Below are 23,601 nucleotides of genomic sequence, written 5' to 3' on the forward strand. Positions count from 1 at the left end.
GTCTCAATCACATTTTTTTCATTCTTTTTCTTTGGTTTACCCAATAGAGAGAGATTTACCAGAATGTGTAATATAAGGAAACCCTATACAAAGGATGAAAAGCTAGAAATATTTTTGAGTCATTTTAATTCCTGAGGAAGATACATTATTGTATTAATTCATGCACTAATCTGAACTCTATTTTTGTTTCATGATCCATTGCACATACTCATTCATTAATTACTTTACTTAAGACACACACAAAAAATAATTCTTAGAACTATCACAGAAACATACATTGAATAAAAACAGCTTTCCATAAATTCTCTATTTGTTAGTATATTTTCAGCTTCAGGTAACAGAAAACCTGAATAACACTGGATTAATTAACATATATAACAAAATTTTGCAAGTAGACATTTCCAGGATTATTTCAGCAATCCAGCCAAATCATGGCGGCAGGTTAACATCCCTACAATTCTCTTGGCCTTCCTTTCATTTTTGAAAGTTGCCTGTATCAGCATGAAGCATCGATTCCTTTTATAGAGCATACAGAGCAAGGAGAAAAAGAACTCTTTCAGCATCTATTTCTTAGGAAGGGTATTTTTTCTCAAGTGTCTTCTAGGAGACTTTCCTTATGCCTCATTGGCCAGGACTGTGTTACATGGGAGTCAGGGAAAGCGAAACAATCTGGCAAAGGATAATAATGACTGCTTGAGACTAACCATGATTCATCCCTGGGGCTGGGCAACTTGCCATTAAACAAAACCACGGTTTGGTTAACAAAAAGGGCCAACAGCTATATGGTAGGCAACCAACAGTGTCTGCCACATTCTTATCTTTTAAATTTGGGACATTTTAAACATTAAATGAGGGCCTATTAAGTTCCAGCAATAACTCTCGTTTACAACTTCTTTTATTTTACCTGGTTTCTACCACTAATTATTCACTTTTTGTAAAAATCCAACTGGCTTTTGACACTCAACCATATAGTAATTATTGATCTATCTCAGTTATATTAAGCTACAAAGAATTCATCTAACTGAATAGATCAACCATAATTTATTTAACTGGTTACCAACTGATGGACAATTAAAAGTTGTTTCCAGACTTTTTACTCTTGCAAACAACACTGCATTAAATATTTCTGTATAACATATTTTTGTGCATCTGTACAAGTAGATGAGAAGGATAAATTCCTGGGGGAAAAATGCTTAGCTGAAGTATATACATAGTTTATATTTTAACTGATGCCAAGATTCAGTGAGTGATCTTTTAATTTACATTTTAAAAATTATGAATGAAGCCAAGCATCTTTACGTAAGTAAATTTATTGGCTATTTGAATAATTTTTTTCTTTGAACTATACACTCATGTCATTTGCCATTGTTCTACTAGAGGATTATTTCTTTTTTATTGGTTTGTAAGAGCTTTTTGTTTATAATAGGATATTAGCTTTGTCCTAATTGCTGCTTTGTCATTTATTTGATATTTAAGTATTTTTCCATACATAATTTTTTAATTTGCAAAAAAATCAAACTTCATCTTTTTTTTTGTAAGTTTGGGGTTTTGTGTCATGTTTGGAAAGGCCTTCTTCCAACTCTAAATTATTAAAAACAATCAGACTTATAATTTTATTTTTTTAAGTATAGAACGTGGGTCTACCTAGCATTTATTATGATACATAGACATCAGTGACCCAGAATTGACTCTTTTTTATTTATTTATTTATTTATTTATTACCAACTCTAAGTGACATCTTTGGGTCATTTATTGCATAATCCATTTTCCTTCTCTGAGTGGAAATGCCACTGTATCATATACTAAATTCTCATATGTACTTGGAGATATTTTTATACTATCTGTTCTATTCCATTAATCTGCACAAAATTGTAGCTTTATAAATATAAATTATAGTGTTAATACTACTTCATTACCTTTCATTTTCAAAACTTTAGTGTTCTCACATATTTGATGTTGATTTTACAGGTGCGCTTTAATTCACATTTATTATGAAATGACAAATTTTATATTAAAAACATGAATACTGTACTTTGATAAGCTTGTAACTAGGAAAAACACTCCTGGAGGGAATGGGAGGGGAAAATGATGGCAAGTTATTATTTCCAATAATGTTGAGAGGAAAAAAGTACACAATCCAATTTTATCAGAATGGTACACCAAATATAAAAGACGGTGAATCGAAAGCAATGAAGCCGAGTCACACTGAACACAAGCACTGCCATTTCCTAGCTCAGTTCATCTACATTAACAACGGCACATCACTGGCTTCAGAATCTTCTCTGTGCTGCTGAACTGGCCTTATGTAGTTAATTGGTGAAATTTTTTCTAAAAGGGTCAAAAACATAAAAACTTTATATATACATTAAAAACAAAACAAAACAATGTCAACAAGCAGAATGTGCACATTCCCAGGGCTGAAATGAAAATCAGTTAAGATTTTGCTTTTAAGGTTCATGAAAATATGTTTATAGATAAAGCCGATCTCACAGACATAACTAACAGAGCACTCATATGTTAATTTTACAGCATGGTAACAGCAGAAGGGAATGAAATTTAACTGTCAAAATTTTGGAGCTAGATGAGGCCTTAAGCTCAACTGGTCCAATCTCATTTTCAGATGAATAATCAGGTCCAGTGAAGTTATGTAGTTTTGCCAAAGTTGCAGAGGGATGAGTGGCAGACCCAGATGAAGAGACCAAGTCTTCTGAGTCTCAGTTCGCTATTCTTTCAATTATACCAATCTGCCACGATGGTTAGAAAAGAATGGAATAAACAGTGGCAGATGTGGGAACATAAAGTCAGCAGAATTTAAGGAACAAAACAAGTAAACACATACTTAGAACAGAGATCAAGCTGTAGGAGCTCTGTAGCACCAATGCTTGACTTAGCATCTGGCAAATGATGAAGACTCGATATATTTGCTACCTTGAATTTAATATGAGATATGAGAAAGTAATGTTAATATAACAGACTGAGTTTCTATAGCAAACGATAAAGCTCTGGAGGTATGACAGACTATCTTCTCAACATAATTTTCAATTAGTGTTAAATACAGACCTTACATATGGGGAGTCTGCTAAACCCCTTGTGTTCACAGACTTATTGCCAAAAGTTATTCAGAAAGTAACCCAAATGTTAGATGTGCTGAATTTTGATGTAATTATGTATGTGTTAGACACAATACTAATAAATCCCTTCTTCCTAAGAGCTGCCAACCCACTGATTTAAATTACAACTTCCTTCTGAGGGAAGCACACAATTGTTATGCTTTAGTTAAAAAATAAGAGTTGAGGTTTCTTTAGATCTTGAGATGTTAAATCTAAGATAATTAATTTGAACAATTATAAAAAGCAACCATTTAAGATTTTATAGTATCTGACCAAATAAAAAATTATAAAAAGTAGCAATTTTACAATTAGAAATATCACCTCTAATTGGTGATCTCACTAGTTCAAACAAATTTCTTTTATGATTTCAAACAATCCAATTTGAAACTTGCATCATAAATGCAGTTTTAATAAAATAATCCAACTACTGAATCATAAACACAGTAATTATATGTTAAGTCCATCTCAAATTACAGTAATTAACTATAGTAAAAAAGCTTTAGAAGAACAGCTAATAAATAGAATGTTTAAATAAGCTACAGAGCATCCATGTAAAGAAATAAAATTGGTGTTTCTAAGAATATTAAATACTGTGGAAATTTAAACAGTACCCTGGCTTTGTCCTTAGAAGGACTTTTCATGGCTTACAAAATAAGATGAAATTAAATTTAAATGGAGTTTTAAAAAATCAGGTAAAAGCAATTCCATGACAGGACAGTACGTGATACCATAGTTCTGACATGGGGTTTTCTGATTAGTCTAACTAAATCCAGTGAAAGGCTTTTTTGGAGCGCTAAAGTACTTTAAAGACTGAATGCTCTTTAAGAAATCTTGAATAAAGTCTACACATTTCAGCTGAGCTTTTCACAGGTTCTGAAAAACACAGTCAAGGTTATGCTGCCAGATGAATACCTAGAATTATGTTAACAACTGAGGTTAGAACCCTACACTTTAATTCCTAACCTGGGCTTGAGGAGTTAAGAGACTTTCATGAGACAATGATCTAGAAGCTAAAATCTGAAAGACGAGCACAGGTTCACTATGTTTTGGAGGTGGGAGGGAACAGCGGTTCGAGTAGGGAGAAGAGCACAGGCAAAAACCCAAAGGCAAGAAAAAGCACTGTGTCTATAAAGAATTAGTCTTCAGTGGTCATGAAACCAATAATCGGTGGCAAGGTGTGGGTGGATACCAAGAATGGGGCCGGAACTAAACAAGCTGGGGCATACCATTAAGGAATCTGTGAGTCAGGCTGCGTTTAGATTTAATCCCGAGGACAAAAAGAAACAAAAGGTTTTAAGCAAGGAAGAAAAACCACCAGGTTTATATTTTTGAGAGATATTTTCTTATCTTATTAGCAGCAATCAAAAGGAAAGGCTGTCAGACTTTTTCCTCCCTATGGGCAACTTTATGCTCTATAAAGAAAGAGCCCTTATTCACAGCTGTGTCCCTAATGCTTAGCTTATTATCTGGCACCTACTAGGTGACCAAAAAAAATATCTGTTGAGGGCTGGCAGAGTGGCTCAGCTGGTTAAGAGCTCGCTCAAGAATGCGAGCTCTGAGCAACAGCGGTTCGAGTCCGGGCCCGAGCTGAGCAGCCGCTGAGCTGCCAACAGGTGGCAGGATGGCTTAGCTAAAAAAAAAAAAAATAATAATAATAATCTGTTGAATAAATGTTAAAGCCATGATTCTGCACTTAACTGGTACCACATCAGCTAACATCAGCTATAGTCTGCTTGCAGTGTGGACAGTGGGTTGAGGAGAGGGACAGGGGACACAGGAAGAAGGCTAGACCCAGAGGCCCAACAGGTGATGACAGCCTAAACTAGTGAAGGAGCAACAGGAAGGAGAAGATGGAGGTGACACTGACTTGACGGATCAGCAGGTACTACAGATGTACTACTGTGAAAACTGAGGTGCCAGACAATAACACCTGCCCAAACCAGAGGGTCAAGGCGTAAGCAGGGACGCCATTTTCCTTAAAATACAATGGTGGTCACTTACAGATATGCAAGCCAAGGCTGACACATTCAGGAACTTGCCCCAGGTTACTTTGACTAAGGACTGAGATAGGCTCCGGAGAGCAAGAACAACGGTTCTCAATCCTGGCCACGTACCAGAAACCCCCGGGGTGGGGGGCAGGGGAGGCTGAGGCAAAAAGGGGGACATGGGGAGGGGAGTAAAAAAGAAAAGAATGGGAAGGAAGAAATGCAAAGGAGGAGGGGGAGGGAGGGGAAAACAGGAGGGAGGGAGAGAGGGAAGAGAAGGAAGAAAAGAGGGAAGGGAGGAAGGAAGGAGGGATGGAGGGAGGGAGAGATGGAAAATAACAAGGAAAAAAACCCAGAAAAATGAAAATAATTCTAGTTTCACACTAATATGCCAATAGAGCCACTAAGGTTCCACAATTGCAAGCATAACTGTAACAGGTTTAGGGGGGCAAATTTTCCAAGTATGGTAGTTCTAACCAGATGCTCAACTCTGCCACAAAAATCCTCGGTTAAAGCACCCACTATACACATAGCCTTTGGACAATGCAATTTATTGGCATATCGTCAAACTAATCACTTGGACAATATGTATCTAGACAAAAGGGTGGTATTTTCAAAACTTAAATCAGATCAAGACTCTGGCATTAAACCTTTCAATAACTTTATTAGCAAATAGAGTCTAAACTTCTTACATTTGTGTAAGGGACTGAATAATCAGACTCAGCTATTTCTTTAACCTCATTTCATGCCATCTTTTCCCATCTCAGTTTGCACCAGCTCCAACCATGTCTGGCACACGCTAAGTTCTTTCCAGCTTTCATACCTTTGTACTTGCTCCTCTCTCAGTTCTTAACATGGTTCTTCCTCATTCTCTACGTTTTGTCTTAAATCTTAAAGATTACCTCCTCAGATGGTTTTCCCACCTACTCTATCTAAATAGGACCTCCCATGTTCCTTATTAGCATAGCATCTGATTTTTTTCCCCACAATACTTGGAAGGCAACTGCAAGTTTCCCCCCCACATTCTAGTGGAGATCTTTTTGAGAGGAGATCTTATCCCCCTGGGTCCATAAAACATACTTGGTATATGGAAGGCACTGAAATATGTTGGGGGGAAGGAATGAAGAGGGTCAAACTTAGATGCTAGACAACAAATATTATTAAATTAATGAATGAATTTGTTTGCACTGTGGGATAATGCACCATAAATCAATTAAAAATTTAAGATGTATAGCAAAATTGGTAAGTCTGATTTCACAAAAGTTGATTACAGCAGTAATTAGGAAATGAATCCACATGTCTTTTTTACTAATACATCTAGTCCATGGTAATAAAACTATAATGATGAAAAAATTAAAATTTAATGAAAATGTTTAAATAGCAGACTATAAAATTGTGCTAAATTTAATACAATAAATATGTTTAAAAAAGACTAGAAGGAAATACATCAAAATGTTAACAGATTACACCTGGTTTGATACATTTTCTTTTAGCATCTTTCTATATTTTCCAAATTCTCTACAATGACAATATTACTTTTATAACCAAAACAAAATTGAACCAAAAAGAACAATTATCATACTTTGCTGGTTCTAAAGCTAGCCATAACCATGAATGAAGCATTATACTGATCATTTTTTTAAATCTTCAAGTAATAGTCATTAAAGCCTACATATAATAGTGAATTTTTTACTAATTCTTTCCACTATTATTCTTTGCCACTTTTTTCTTTCCATCTTGGGAAGCAGCTTAGAATAGTGGGAAAAAACCTTTGCACTCGAACTTTTAAATCCCAGCTTATCTGTTGTATTTTTGGTTGTGTAATGCTGGATATACTGAGTTCAATTTTTCTCATCTGATAAATAAGATTACCACCACCAGCTAGAGGTATTCCTAAAGTGCCGTGCTTAGTGACTGGCATACGGTAAGGTCTAAATAAAGAGTAGCTACTGTAATCCATCAGTATATTATCTACTAGGTAGGTTACAAGCACTCTGAGGTACCATGGTTAGCTTGTTCCACTGTATCCCCACTCAGGCACTGAGCCAGCGCATAGTGGTTTTCAACACATTTGTCAAATCCATTACTATCGTCACTACCTTTTACAGGTAGAGCTACATTAGCATTGTAGGAGAAGAATGACCTCTCTCCTCCCAGTTATTTTAATGGAAAGTTAGAAAAACTCTTAAAAGCTAGAGGAAGTCAAAGATTAAAATATATGCCTCCATACTATCTATCCTATGGTAGCAGAAAATGAGTAAAGAAATAAGACAATTTTAGAAAGGGTAAGTAATATTATGTCATTTCTTATTATATTTCTTCCCGTATCTCTAAATAACATGCTTAATTAAGCTGCTATCCTAGACATCGCCTACTGACTCCATTACAGCAGATGAAGATTTTGACTACACTGACACTGCCCCCCGGCTCCTCTCACCTTACCCTCCCACTCAATTTTACCACAGATTTTGGTGAAATTGCAGTTTTTGCATTATGATGATTAAAGAAATACTGTTCACCACAGAGCCAAGAAATGGACTGACGTCTCCTTATATGAATGCTTTTCTTTTCTTATTATGTTCCTATCCTTAATCTTTTGTATCAGATGTTACTGACCTATTACCTTTTTATTCCAAATGCTCAGACATACCTATTGGGTCTACCTTTACCTGGAAGCCTCCCTTTTGGTGAGGAGAAGTCTACTTGCCCTGCTCCAATGGGAACTGGATGCTCATAGGTCTGCTGTGCGGGTATCATCTTGGATGGCCCCTCATTGCTTTCCTGTGTTACATCCTCTTTTTCCCAGCTCCTATGTTTTTTCTTTAATAACTTTCACTCCCTTCTGTTAGGTATATGATATAGTAACTTCCTAAGAAAGAGTGCATAAAAGATCCATCATTTTTTTAACCTTGGGTGGCAGGCTGTTGTCTGCATGATTCAACAGCCATTTCCAAACCCATCCCCCTGTGTATTATTTAAAGGCTAGAAAAGCTAAATACTTGCTTTCCCAGACTCTTGAAGCCAGGTTTCACAGTTCTAGTCAATGAAATATAAGTAGGGAGCAGGTTTTAGGTTTTGCTTCCCATCCTTGTTTCCTTTCTGGAATGAAGGCAGGATGTTTGAGGTGCTTCAGCCACCTGCCACCACGATGCTACAGTCATGGTGAGGATGGAAAACAGAAAGATTAAAAAGAACCTGGGGGCCTTCATGACACTGCTTGACTCACTGCATCAGTCCCAGATTATCTACATCTGGATTTCTCATTCTGTGAGAGAAAAGAGTCTCTATTTGTTTAAGCCATGGTTCTCTGGATTTTCTATTACTTGAGGCAAACACATTCTACTGTTAAAGCTGATTTATCTGAATAGTATTTCTTCCCTCTTGTTTCATCGGTGTTTTGGCTAGAAATAGAATTCCAGGTCGATGAGAATTTTCCTTCAGAATTTTTAAGACCTTGTTCCCCCTTATCTTTTAGCTTCTTATAGCTTACGTTGCTGAGAAATGTCAACGTATTTCTAAGTCCTGTTCCTTTGACTGTGATTTCATTTTACACCAGAAGTTTTTAAGATATCCGCTTTATGTCTGATAAGTGAAATTCTACAGTGCACAATGATGTGCCTTTGGAGTAAGGCTTTTGATTTTTGTTTTTCTTTCTCTAAATTTGATGGGCTGACTTCTGTAGGGGGCTATGTATAATCTGGAGACCTATGCTTTTCAGTTTGTGGAAATTTTCTAGTATTTCTTTATAATCTACTCTCCTCCATTCCCTTATCCTCCACAGTTGGAGAAATTCTTATTAGTTCAGTACTGGACCTCCTGGATTGATTTTCTAAGATCCTATTTTCTCCAATTTCCATCTCTGTCTCTTTGTCTACTTTTCAGGAGATTTCTTACAACTCGACTACTTTTTTATAAGAACAAAATTTATTTTTCCAAAGCTCTTATTTCTTTGTCTCTGATCTTTGATTATATTCTATTATTGTTTTATGGATGCAGTATCCTTCCTTCTAAGAAAATTGATCTTGATCATTATTATTTTCATTTACTTGTGTTCAGTACATTACCCCATATTTGTTTTCGGATTTATTTTATGTTTGTCTCTCGCTTTCATGGTGAAGGCCCTACTACAGAACATAGTTAACTGATAGTTCATTAAAAATGAAGAAACAAAAAGTTAGTTGAAAACAGTATGTGTGCTTTGGCAACACTATAGGGGGACTGGGCTGGCCATTGTATGAGGGATTAGGCAGCCAAGATTAGCCATTTTATTGGGGGGTAGGGGATCCCCAAACAATAATATCTTTTCTCTGAGGCCACACATTTCCTCTAGAGAAGGTGATTTTAATCTTCTGCTAGGAGATATGTCTGGAATCATGGGAACAGGGAAGTAGTTAGAAGTTCCACTGTTCAGTCTATAGGTGTAGTTGTCCTATTTTCTACCCTGTCCTCTCTGCCTCCACAGAGCCTCCATCATTTTATTTCCCCCAGAAAATAAAGCTCTAGCCTCTACCTAGGAGGAGGTATGGGAGAAGGGTCCGGAGGACAAACTACTTCACATACCCCACCCGGTTTTTTACTGTGGTGCTATCTTTTGTAAAAAAGAAAAAACAAAAACTTTTCTTTCCTAAATAGAAACTATTTTAATAAAAAGATGTTTTTATAAATAATAGCTAAAAGGAAAAGCAAATTGATTTAACTTATTACCTTATTATTGAAATCAGGCATTTTAAACCATTGGGCCTTAAACAAATACCATCCTTCTGTGTATAGTAATCACAGGCAAAGCGACTACTATGAGGGGTAACTATGTACATTATCGTCCAAAATAAGATACTTTTGAGAGTGATTAGGGAAGTACTAATTATGCCAGGGCAATTTGCATAAAACTGGGATTATTTCGACCAAACCTGTCACCCAACTACTAGAATAATTTGTTGGATGCCGAGCTTGTAGAATTAAAAGGCATTACCAATTACGTGAAGTCCTTCCTCAGAACAAAGACATACTCTACTATGCTAGTGCCTGATATATGAATCACTATAGTGAAAACAGAAGGTGAAAAAGATTAGCAAATACAGAATACAGTTTTCAGGATATTAATTCTTGCAAAGCCCCCACCCCACACAAGCACACACATATTTCCTTTAGAAATTCATAAATAGTCTTTCTGTTAAAGGAACTAATAATACGTTCATATATTTTAAACAGAATTGGATACTTTAGCTGGTTGTTTTCTTCCTTTTACTCAAAATTACTTCAATTAGAGAAATGGGGAAAGAGTGAAAAATGGTTAGAAAGAAAAGAATATGGGCTGTAGTCTTCTACCTAAAGTAATTAAGACATGAGAGAAGAATCACTAAAATAAATGCATTTACCCATTCCAGAGTCTTTCTTGGTGCCATCTGAGATTATGTCTACATGATCAGAGTCCACATCATAACTAAAGAAATCATTCAAATAGGTCTTCGATCGCTGGCCACCAAATACATATAAGCAACGATTTTTCTGAAAAATAAGAAAATAAAGGGTAAAGAACAGAGCAAGTAGTTATTTCCATGAAGCATTCAGAATGACTTTTTAAAAATTTAAACTTCTAGGGGCAGCCAGCTAGCTCAGTTTGTTAGAGCACAATGCTCATAAGACCAAGGTTGCGGATTCGATCCCCACATGGGCCACTGAGCTGCGCCCTCCACAACTAGACTAAAACAACTACTTGACTTGGAGCTGACGGGTCCTAGAAAAACACACTGTTCCCCAATTAAAAAAAATAATAAATTAATTTTAAAAAAAGGTGAAAAATCAACTCATAGTAGAGGAGAAAATATAAAAAAAAGATATAAGAAAGACAAATAGATGTATATCCATATAAGCAGTGGAGTTACCTGTAAACGTGCCTAGATTAGTATTCAGTATTTCGGAATTACTAAATTGATGGGAAAGAGTCTCATAATTAGCTAACAGTTCATTCACTGTTCAAGTTTTATTTTTGTCAATCATTGTGAACACTAACGATTTCCAATGAAAGATTCTGCTCTCTTTCTGAAGAATTAGATTTCACCACTTCTTTTCCTAGTGAGATAAACACAACAAAATAACATAATACAATATACAGGATATTCTTACTGAGTGAAAGAGCATGCAGTGTCCTATCCGAGACTGGATGTCCTCAGGCCCAGCATTGCAGGAGTCCTCTCGAAGAAGTTTCCAGGTTTGACATTGACAGTTGAAAGCAAACAACCCACTGAATTGCGGTTCACTGGCTCTGCTGTCGTCTACGCTGCCATTACATGTCAAAATTCTACCACCAAAGGTGTAGATCATATGTTTTTCTGAGTCCATACACATCTATCAGAACAAGGCAACAGATTGAATAGTTTTAGAGACTGTTCCTGTCATATGTGCTAAAATGAAACCAATGTGTGCAGTTTTAGACTCTCAAAAAAAAACAACTGAACTTCATCTTAATAACACTAAGTACTACCCCTGATTACCATATGTACTTATTACAATACTGCTCACCACCTGGTAGATTCAGGATGGACTGCTAAATAACTTTCTAGGTTCCCATTTTTCCCAGTAGGAGTTAATGAGCTTTATGCTTTCTTGAAACTGCATAATTTTTACCAAAGCAACCAATAATACATGAGGTGCTGATTTACAAACCTAAGAGTAGTAAGGATCATACCCTATAGGTAAACGGTGATCACACCCTTCTTTTCATCCTTATCAAAACTCCTTTCTATTCTGGGCAAGCATCCTGTTAAGCTTGCTACCATTTAATAGGAGAGCAGATATGTGAATAAGTGATGCAGCTAAATTCATCTCTCTGCATTTATTTTATAAAACTCTTCAAATTATGTTACAAAATAGTAAAACAAACAAAAAGCCAGTTGCAGCAATCAGTCTTCAGGATGACATCCATGGTGTCACGAATCTTGCCTTCTTTTAACACAATACCATAAATTTAAGTTTCTGTGAGGTATGTTGTGCAACACATGTTCAAAAGCCGACCTTGGCTTTTTCATTCTTTTAACTCAAGATTATAACTTTCCATAAAACTCTCTGAGAAAACAACTATTTGTCAAGACAATAAGAATTAAATTCTATTTCAAAGAACATATAAGTTCAAATTGGGAATTAGATGTTGAACACAAGTAGCAATTATATTTAAAGAATTGTGTACACAAAACATCTTATTATTTTGCTAAAGCACACATACTAGCCATTGTATGTTCAATTCTTTCCTTCCATCAAATTACTTCTGCTATTTATCTCTGTATTGTTTTTAATGAAAAGCTATTTTAATCATTGTAAAGATTGGTTTTTAAATTAATATTAAAAAGAAAAGATTCTAGCATCTCCTAATCTTTACCTACTACTAGACAGACCCACTAGCCATTTTCCAGCTTTCTGACAGACTTCCACCAATTAAAATGGAAATCTATTCCTCAAGGGTGAAATCTTGGTGACTATGGTTGCAAAACAGATGTCCAAGTTTTCATGTCCCTGGCACTCTAAAGAAAGTGTTCCCACTCTTTAATCTGAAATAATTCTATCATTAAAAGGAATAATCCATACATCGTTGAAGACAACTCAGTGTGGCCCCATTCACCTACTGTTTCTGTCCCTGTCAAGGTCTCTTCACTGAAGCTGGGTCACATTACCCTGTCTTAAGCACTTAAGACTCAAATCTCTCCAAATCCAGGGGATCATGCTGAAAATCCTGAGGGACTGACATTATGTGAGCCAATTAACATTTTCATAAATTCACAGACTCGTCCTAATTTTGGCCAATTTCTGTTATCAGGCTTCCTATGGTTATCTAGTCCCTATGATTCTACATATGGCGACAAAGGGAGTTTCTCTTTCCTTTAATCGTGATGTGCTTCTTTTCATTTGTTTGCCTACAAAGGTAACCATTTTCTCTCTGTGGCTTTTAGGATTTTCTCTTAATCCTAGCTTCTGAAATTTCATTAAGGAAGTATCTACGTGGGGATATTCTTTTTCATTCACCCTGATCTGCACCTGGTGTTCCCTTCATTCTGCAAACTCTTCAGCTCCAGGAGTTTTCATTTTCACCTTGTGTTTGTTTCGGCCTGCATTCTCTTCTAGAACTATTAGGTGATACCGGAACTTTAGGGCCTTCGCTCTGTTTAACTTTTCTCTCATGATTTCAGCTTATTTACAAACCATTTAAAGGTGTGTCCATTCTGCTTTTCAATTAATTTACTGGGATTTTTGTTTTGAATCTTCAATTTATCATTTTTTTAGATATGTTTCTCTTGGATGCAACAGCGTCCTCAATTGCTCTAAAACTTATCTTAAAGTTGTCTTAAAGGCTTCTTCAGTTTATAATTCTGTCCTTCTTTGTTAATTCTTAATCTGTTGAGTTCAGCACCCCGTCTCATGGTCTTCATTATCTTCAAATATTTGCATTTTTTGGTTGTGCCTGTAGTCCTCCTTGTATCTGGGAATCCCTATTCATCTAACTCCCTATTGCATACACAACAGCCCGCCTCAAGGGACTGGGGGGGGAGAAATGAGACATGATGCTGTGAAGGGTCCCATGGCTGCTCTCCAGGGCCCCTGGAAGTACCGCTTTATCTTTCTAGCTCCGATGCCCACACTGTACATTTGACCTGTGGACCATTATCACAGTTAGGTGCTACTCAGTCAAACTGAAGAAGGCCCTGCTGCTCAGTCTCCAGCTGATCATCTAATGTCTGCTCCAGTGATACGAACTTTGAGACTCAAATTGCTGCTATCATACAGGCTCGTTTCTTCTGGTTGGATCTGATCCTATTGGCTTTCTACCTTAAAGGAGTTCTACCACCACATTTTTTAAGTTCCCCAAGGGTATTCATTCTCGTTTTCCAACTCTGTTACTTATGTATTCTCATTATTTCATAGGATGTGGGGCAGGAGGACAGTAAATGTTCGGCTCACCAATGAGCCACACTGACCCAGGGAAAATGTCAATAAGCTGAGATCGTCAATCCTTTGACTGAAGTTTCTCTTGCTATTTCTTGGCTAGCTGGTATTCCATTTTCTAGAAATGTCTTCAGAAAGTGTTCATACTTGAAGAACAGTTTGGCTAGATGCGAAATCCTTGGCTCACATGGTATTCTCCTGAATACCTTCTAGCTGTTGCTCTAGTGTTTCCAGGCACTGATGTCGCTTTAGAGGAATCTGATACCAGTCTCATTTTATTTCTCTTATAGGTGACTTGATAATTTTGTCTAGTTGCCCCCCAAAATGGCTTCTTTATATTTGAAATTCAGTGTTACTAACACGTCTTAGAGTTGAATGCCTAGGTCAATTTTCCCTGAATATGGCATGCCCTTTTGATATGTGGAACAGTCTTCTTTCTATAGGAAAATTTTCTTGAATTTTATTTATAAGTATCTGTTCTGTTCCACTGTTTTGGTTTTCGTCTTTAATGTCTCCAATTATATGAATTTTGGTTCACTTTTGCCTGTCTTCTTTATAATTTTCTGGCTCATCTTTTTTTTTATCCTTTATTTCTTTATTGTCTGCTTTTATTTCTATGCTATATGACCCTTACCTATTCTTGATTATGCTCCTTTTAGATTAGTCTTCATTTCTGAGAGCGTTACTATGTTTTTCTTCACTTTCTTTCCTGAATTTTACCAGGTCCAATTTCACTTGTTCCTATTGGATTGTCGGAAAAGTCATGGCGTAGTTTTTCTGTTTTTCGTTGCAAAAATGCGTCATGACTTTTCCGACAACCCAATATTATTTGGTCATCAACATTCTTAAATTTCTGCTTTGCAATTTTCTTCAGAGTTTCAAGCTTTATTAAGTCATTTAATTGATGTTCAGGTACTGGAGTATAATTCTCATCTGCTGTTGTGTGAAGTAAAGTTTTGCTGTTCTTTTTCTTTTTACTGTTTTTCTTAGAGTTACCTCTCTAAAGATTCAGTGTTTATTGCTTTTTAGGTTTTCATATTTTAAAGAAGTTGAATTTCCCTGGACCAGATGACGAAGGTTTCTATGAAAGGGGAATGTTTCGCTCGCTGACTCCCTCCTCTGTTGCTACAAACGGCGTCTTTGAAATATGGTGGTTCTGGAAAGCCGGGTCTTTTCTAACTCTGTGAACCCTCACCTGGCTTGTATCTCAAGCCTTAAGCTCCCCCAGTTCTAGCAACTGCAAAAGGAATCACTGCCCGTCACAGTATTTCCTGTACTTTCTGACATCTACCACCTCTGGGCCTTTCTGGGCACTTTCCATGTTATTTCACAGACCCCTCCGTGGCTGCCCTGGGTTCAGCTTTCTCTCCTGCTCATGACACTCCCACTAAGATGTACCTTTGTGAGGCTCCCTATGCAGTCCCACTTTTCCCACGTTACACTGCTGTGGGTTTTAATACAGGTTCTGGGTATGTCAGTTGTTATTGGCTAAAGTTACAAGAAATTGGGAGTTATAGGTTTTCTTTGGCTTTTGTTTTTGCTGAATATGTGACTTGTGTCTATGGTTTTTTTTTTGGTTTTTTTAATCTTTTTTTGTTTGGTTCTCATTATTCTTGAAAAATCACATAAAGCAACAACATGGAAATTTTAAGAACTATGGTGCCACTATGTTCTTACGAAATCCAAAAGTCTTTGGATTTAAAAAATTTTAATATGTTAAATTCAAAATGGCAAAGTAACTTCTAAACATGACTTCACGCCTCTTTCTCACATTCTTCTCAAATTTGAACATTAAGTAAGTGTCAAATCTTAAAGTGTCATGAACAACCCCAAGTAATTTTTGGAGTAAGTTCCAACTTATAACTTTATTTGCATGAAATAGAACACAAAATAGAGGCTTATACAGATTGTGTAATTGTTCAGGGTCACAGAGCTAGAGCTGAATTAGCACTGAAATCTCGGTTTTTTTGACCCCTACTGTCCTGCTGTAATGTCTGATCAGTTGAAAACCAAATACTGTTTAACAGAACCTAGCTTACAAGGAACATTCTATAATATCAAAGTCAGGTGAAGCAAAGGCCATATACACAAGGACAATATATGTGTTATATTCAGACTACTCCTTAACCTGTAGATCTTTTCAACCTGTTAAAATAAAGACATAAGCACCTTTCATAAAAGAAATCTGTCACCAGTCGAAAGCAAGAAAATAAATTGTTTCCCTCACAATGTTATCTGCTGATGTTCTGTTTTTAAAACATCAGAACCAGCCAAACTTTTTTTGGAATTCTTATTTTCCACATGAAAACACAGAGGCTGTCAGCAGGGAAGCGCAAAGCTTTGCAGCTCAGTTATGTAGAGCCAGCAGAAGTTCCAAATTCAATCTGGGGAGTACTTTGAAGACTGATGTTTTGATTTTCCATCCACCACTTACCTGATAGGCATAAAACTCACTCCTCTTTTCCTTACCATTCTCCTGAAACAACTACTTGTTAATGTAAATAAAGCAGTAGGATAATTTCAAAGACAAAAATTAACAAAAATCTGTAAAAAATCAATAAAAACAGACTTGGGTTTTAACTTGAATATAAGATAGGAGAAAAGACAGGCCTAAGTTAGAGTCTGTCATAATTCTAGTACCACCTCCCATTTCTCAAATACTAGATAATGCTCTATTCATCAATACAGTGTTACGGATTTTTTGCAAGTCTTTTTCTCCCTCATACTCTAAAAAAACTTTGGACATGGGTTGAACCTGCCTACAGAATTCAAAGTGGTTACGGTTTTGTTTGAGGTACTGCACTATGCTGAACTGATATGGAATAAGTATTCAAGTACAGATAATGATATGACACAGATGGGAACGATGATGAGAGCTATATGCATATTAATATTAAAACAGCTTACAACATCACCATGTGTAGTCTTCTTGTCTACAACATCATTATATGATTTTTATTGGTGCTGAGTTTAAACTTCATCTACTTTATATGAAATTCCTATCTGTTTTGCAACAAGTTTGTGATTAAATTAAAAAATAAATATATTTCCCTTGAATTGCAAGAAAAGCTCTAGATTTCAAATTACTGAACTATTATAATCTTCAATTTCTTCTAAGAATAAAGAATAAAAAGTTTTAAAAGGGCAAATTGTTATTGTTATGACTTACGGATATTTATTATAAAACTAAATTTGTTTTTCCTAATATGTATTGCTCCATCTACTCTCTGGAGTTTTTATAAATTCACAGTTGTATTCTGAGATCTTAGTATTTTATCCTGTACTAAAGAAGAAAAAAAATTTAAATAATAATTTTATACCTACTGAAAAAAGTTATTTTTACTGTCATAGGTATTTGTAATGAAAATCACTAATAGACAACTTAGAAAGAAACTCTAAGCGCAAGGGCTACTAAGCGCTGATTAATTCCACCACGTATTATCTGTGCACCGAACCTGATGATCGAACACCAGCTTCGGCCCTCCGTCGGCAGCGGTGTCCTCACTGAGCAGCAGCCATGTATTCGTGTCAATGTCGTAACGATAGAAGTCACTCTTCAGAGACTTGCTGTTCCTCACAGAGGAATCCAAGTAACGCCCCAATGTGTAGATTTGCCTTCGCTGAATGTCAATGCACATTTTATGACATGATCTGGCACTAGGACCATTCTGTGGAGGGGGGGGGGGAAATAAGAAAAGAAAAAATTCAAAGAACAAACAACAGAAAATAAAATTAAATATCCCTTTTTTGTTGACTTTCGTTACAAGGTTTGCTCAGAAATTCATGGCAAGCCAACTAACACAAGTCCAACACGAGGCTTAAATCTCGAAAGAAAAGCACAAGAAGCAGTAGGAGATACAAATCTCACCTTAGAAATGCTTCAAATCTACCAGGAAAATGAGATGAACTATTCTGTACCCTATGATACACTTATATGGGTTCTATTATATACTCCAGTGCATCTTAGTCACTTGTGCAGAGTTTAATTGTATAGTATTTTTCCAATCTACTTAAAGACACATTTGGCCTTTTAAAATATTTCTCATCAGACTCTAGTACAAAACAGGCACTCTACGAATCTCCAGAATCACTGAATTTCATAGCTGGAAGTAACTTTAATAAAATCTCTAGTTTGATTATTTCCTTTGAAAGATGAGGAACTGTAAGCCAAAGATGAAAGGTATCCTGAAAGCTAGTAAACTACTGACAGAAGCAGACTGAGAATCCAAGGCTGACTTCCTCATCCATCCTTTACATTATATAAAACTGACTCTCCTGATTGAATAAATAACACAATTAGGAAACAATATGAAGAACGGTATACTATCAACAAAAACTAATTAGTTGAGATCATTTGTAACACAGAACTGAATAAAAGGTAAAACAATATTGTGGTATAAACCATGAGTTCATGAAAAAAAAAAAAAACCAACCCAAAACTTCAATTGGGCAGGACTGAATTAGTTAAAAGGGGGAAAAGGAAACATAACAACCTCCCTCCCTCCTTCCCTCCCTTCCTTCCTTCCTTTTTTTTTTCAGCTGAGCCATCCTGCCACCGGTTGGCAGCTCAGCTCAGGCCGGGAATTGAACCGCTGTTGCTCAGAGCTCAAACTCTTGAGCGAGCTCTTAACCAACTGAGCCACTTGGCTGGCCCAACATATAACAACTTTAAAGGAAGCATTATCACCATTTCAGAGAGTAAATAATTTGTCCACAGTAAGAAACCTAGGAAGTAAGATGGAGAATCTAAGCCCCAATGTAACCAAGGCAAAAACTGTGTTCTTTCCACTATTCCTGATTGCTTTTTCCACAAGAGAAACAAAAGCAAAAATATATTTATTACAATGTGTGTGGCTATGACTGAGATGAAGAACTCCTGTTGCAGAAATAAAAGAGGTGAAGTATAAGGTAGAAATAGGAAGCCTGGTGAGTAACTGAGAGAGGAGACTGGATGTAATTTTGCAAGCATTAAAAAACTATTATAGGTTTTTAGAGCAGAAAATAAGATATAAAAGCATATTATAGGAAGAGCAATCCAGTATTATTATTTAGATTAAATGAAGGGGTAAAGATATTAGGCATGAAAAACAGTTTGACATTAGTGTTATAAATCCAGATATTAAGTCGATTTAAATCTGCATTTTATTATTCATACTAATTACTATTTTAAAACTTATTTTAAAAGATTTTTGTCTAGGAAAATCTTCAGTAGATAAGGCAGAATTTTTATTTGAGAAAGAATTTCTTCGAGAATTTTCCATAATTAAATAATCTCAAAAACAACAATGGGGTAATATGTAATACATCGATGCCATATTTCCTAGAATGTGAAATTTGAAATTTTAATAGGAGAGTAACAGAACTTGCTTCAGCTTAATCAGTACAAGTGCTATTAAAATGTTGAGCAATTATTCCCTAAGTAAAAAAAGAAAAGAAAGATAAGAATAGGAATCAATAGAATAGAAAACAGACAAAGAACAAGACAGACCAATGTATTTTTGTATTTTTTTAAAGATTTTATTGGAGAATTGGGGGAGGGGAACAGTGTTGGGGATTTGGGGAAGGGGACCAAGCCTGGCTGTCCTTCTTCAATCTTGTTGTGGAGGGCGCCAGTCGCCATCTGGCTGACTGTCGGCAGCTTGTGGCCTCTAAGCTGAAGGTGCTGTATTCAATCTTAGTTGCGGGTGGGCATAGTCACCATCCTATGTGGGAGTTGAACCAACAGCCTTGTTGTTAAGAGCGCACGCTCTATCCACTGAGCCATCCGAGCAGCAGCTCAGCTCAAGGTGTTGAGTTCAGTCTTAGTTGCAGGTGGACACAGCCCACCATTGAACAGGCAATCTTGTTGAGAACACGTGCTCTCACCAGCTGAGCCATCCTGCCACCTGTTGGCAGCTGAGCGACAGCTCAGTTCGGGCGCAGTGTCACTGGCCCATGTGGGAATCGAACCGGCGGCCCTGTTGCTCAGAGCTCACGCTCTTAAGCCAACTCTTAACCAAATGAGCCACTAAGTTGGCCCCAGACGAATGTATTTTAGTGTAACAATATAAAATGTTAGCTGATACGGTTTCATGGTCTATGATGCAATTACCTTTACGAAACAACCACTTGCAAGTTGGGATATGAGATCAAAAAAGAACGTGTGCAATCATCTGAAAGGCTACTGAAATACTACTTTCCTTTCCAAAAACATATCTATGTGAGGTCCTATTTTCTTCATATATTTCACATAAAACAATGTCACAAGAGATGAAACATAGAAGCTGATATGAGAATCTGGCTGTCTTCCACTAAGTTAGACATTAAAGAGATTTATAAAAATGTAAACTAAATAAAAATAGATTTGTTTTGAAGCTATAAAAACTTACTCACATATCTAATTGAACATTTAAAATAATTATTCTCTTTAAGAGCAGAGCTTTTCCATTAGCTTTCAATCTCCTGTGTTATTAGATACATATTTAAGTGAATTTCATTAATTTTGCTTTTTAATTGTATATCACACTTTTAAAACACATGCCCCTGGGGCATTATCAAACAATATTTGTACTCACTGGTATAGAAAATAAAATTAGATGAATGAAGTATTAACTGTTCAATTTTAGAAGAAATGAGCATTTAAGCTGAGCCATATATTACCATTCAATTAGGGGATAGATCAACAAAAGGTTTTTAGGTGTCTATATGAAGAAATAATAATAAAGTATAATAAACCTGAACCTCAGCACTGGCTCACTAGTTTACTGACTTCAAAATAACAGAAACAAAGTGTTCTCATTAAAGTCATCTCTGTATTTTTCCAGCATTAATTTTAAACTGTTTTCTAAATATTATTTACAAGATATATACAATAAATGGTATAAAAATAATACCCATGCCAGACTTCAAAAGTGGAACCTTAATGTTACCTCTGAGGTCCCATGTAAACCCACCCCCTCTCCTGCCAAAGCAGTTACTTGCCTGAAATTTGTATTTATCATTCCCTTGCTTTTCTCCAGCATTAATTTTTCATTTAACTTACCTATTTACGCACTAAAGAGAAAACATAAGATTTATGCCTTAAGGAATTCGGAGTCTAGGCAAACCAATCATTATAGTAAATTATTCACGGAATATAAGGGTTAAATGAGCACACAAAAGGAAGCTTCTAATTCCTCGGTGGAGAAGTCAGGAATGGCTTCATAAAGGAAGAGAAATTTGAACTGAGTTTAAAAGAATAAGTAGACATTTCCTAGGTAAAAGCGGGACCCTCTGTTAATTCCCAACAGGAAAAAAACTACTGCTAATGGACACAGGTGAGAAAGTTGAGTCATTCCATCAATTAGAGGTATGGCTGACACAGAAAGTCAAGAGATGAGGCCAGAAAGGCAAGCAGGGACCAAATCGTGAGAAATCTGAAGATTTTCCTCTAAGCAAAAGTAACTAAGGTAGATAAATTGCTTGATCCTTCTGATTACTGTTGCTATTCATACTTCCCTGTCTGTGTCCCTCACCATACCGTGACGTGACTCTGGACTTGCTCACATGACTTCCTCCGGCCAATGGGACGGAAACAGATTTGATGGCGTGCTCATGTCCACTTCATCCCCCTTGCAGCCCTGCCCCTGACATGAAAACAAGCCCCTGCTAATAAACAGGAAGGTGAGCAGCCCTGTGGAACAGAGCCAAGTAGTCCCATCTGATGCTATGACTTCCTGACACACGAGTGAGCCCAGCCAAAACTACAAGAATGACCCAACTCATCTCTAAACTTTTGAGTAAAATAAATAACTTATTACTGTATGTCACTGAAGTTTTGTGGGTGCTTGTAATGTAATAGAATAGATAACGGAAACGGACTGAAGCTAACCACTGGGTCTGAGCAGGTGTCACATGGCCAGATATGTTTTTTAAAGATTGTGGTAATGAATGGAAAAATGGATCTGGGGAATCAACAATAGAGGCAAAAATATTTTAAAAAGAAACTGTCAAGTTGGAATTAATGCCAAAAAAAGGAAAAGACATCTGAAATGCAATATTGGGAGCTAGAACTGTTGGAACTGAGGCACTAATTAGATACACTCTATGAGTTAAGAGGGAGGATTCCAGGATGAATCCTAGGTTTACTGCAAGACTAATTACAGACGCAATCAACCCAGATTTAACAGTTTAAGAGAAATAAGTTAGGTATTTTTTTTTAAGATGTCTTCATCGAAGTAATCATTTCAGAAAGTGTTACTTTAATACTGAAAGACAAAGACCATTTTACTACTTTTACAGGGATAAAAAACAGAAATCAGAATTTTAAGATACCTTTTGAAAGATAAGAACTACTCAAATGATTAATCACTGGAATATATAAGTAAGCAAGAATTTCCTAGGATTAAAAACATAGTACCAGAACTTTTAAAAATGGTCTTTGTAGATTTAAATCAGTGGGTTTTGAATTAGGTTTATTTCTCATACTTTTCATTTGCAGCTCCTACTAATCTGTTACAGTTTATTATTTTTCACCTTGGAATCCGAAACACCTAGATGAAGGGTACAATAAAAAATTCTATAAAGATCTAGAAACAAATGAATTAATATTTGCTGTAAAACAGTGCATAATTATGCATTTATTTAATTCAAAGCCATAAATCCAAGCCATTTTATTCACTATGGAAACGCTTTATGCATATATGTATCAACAGATAGATACACACGTGAATACATACATACAATTTTAGTTAAAGATAAAATATTTATCATTTGTAAAACTGATATAGTCAAATAATAAGGGACCAAAATAGTGAGATAGTGAGGACATCCAAACACAATTTTCAGAGGAAATCAAAATAAGATGAATGCTTGAAAGAAGAGTAGAGGTGATGGGGAGATGAGAAAAAGGAAAGTTACACAGTTACATTTCCAGGCAAAAGTAGTAAAAAACTAAATGATCTTAGATACCCATTCTATTTATCTCTATAAGAGATTTGTTCATGTACCCATAGTTGAAGAACCAGGTATGGAAGCTGGAATGCAAGAATACCTTAAGCAAACTTGTTTACCACCAATTTTTCTGCTACCACTGCTGAGACATTAGAAAAGAATACAAACCATCCAGAAAAAGAAGTGTATGCCCCCCTCCCCTCCCGCTGTAATAGAGACGGACGAAAAATCTGAGAACTTGCCTCTTTCTCAGTGTCTCTAGAGATACATGTCCACTGGTTCTCTTTCACACTGTATGCCCAGAAGTCAGCAAGATCCTGTGTTCCATCCCAGCCACCAAACAAATAAACGGTCTCTAGGAAAATTAGAAAAATATGTGTGAAAAGAAACTTAAGGACAAAATACAAGTATAGGCACCCAGGCCCAGTCAGTTGTTTGTAAGATCATGTATGAAGGTACATCTAAAATAAACTTAAAAATGAAAACTTTAAATTGGTAACATTCCGAAATATATACAAGTATTTCCTAAACACAGGTACATGGAAAGGCTGCTGCAGAGCCATTACTTTGAGAGATTTATAAAAACACAGATAATGAGGAGGTATTCCCTAAGATTTGGATTCCATTGGTCTTCAGTAGGTAAAAAGGGTCTGCACTGTAAAGTA

General features: G+C 36.2%; 1 protein-coding gene across 1 annotated transcript in view; it reads right to left on the reverse strand.

Annotated features, from left to right (window-relative positions):
* The window catches only part of MKLN1 (muskelin 1), a 167,487-nt gene that overhangs the window by 34,681 nt on the left and 109,205 nt on the right, over positions 1-23,601 (reverse strand). Inside the window, exons 7-10 of the mRNA XM_019646086.1 lie at positions 23,179-23,291; positions 17,482-17,694; positions 11,219-11,440; positions 10,471-10,600 (exon numbers count right to left, since the gene is read on the reverse strand). Coding sequence (XP_019501631.1) covers positions 10,471-10,600; positions 11,219-11,440; positions 17,482-17,694; positions 23,179-23,291 — 678 coding nt within the window. The remainder of the gene's footprint in view (positions 1-10,470; positions 10,601-11,218; positions 11,441-17,481; positions 17,695-23,178; positions 23,292-23,601) is intronic.

The sequence above is a fragment of the Hipposideros armiger genome, unplaced genomic scaffold (genome assembly GCF_001890085.2).
Source record: "Hipposideros armiger isolate ML-2016 unplaced genomic scaffold, ASM189008v1 scaffold_97, whole genome shotgun sequence".
NCBI lineage: Eukaryota > Metazoa > Chordata > Mammalia > Chiroptera > Hipposideridae > Hipposideros > Hipposideros armiger.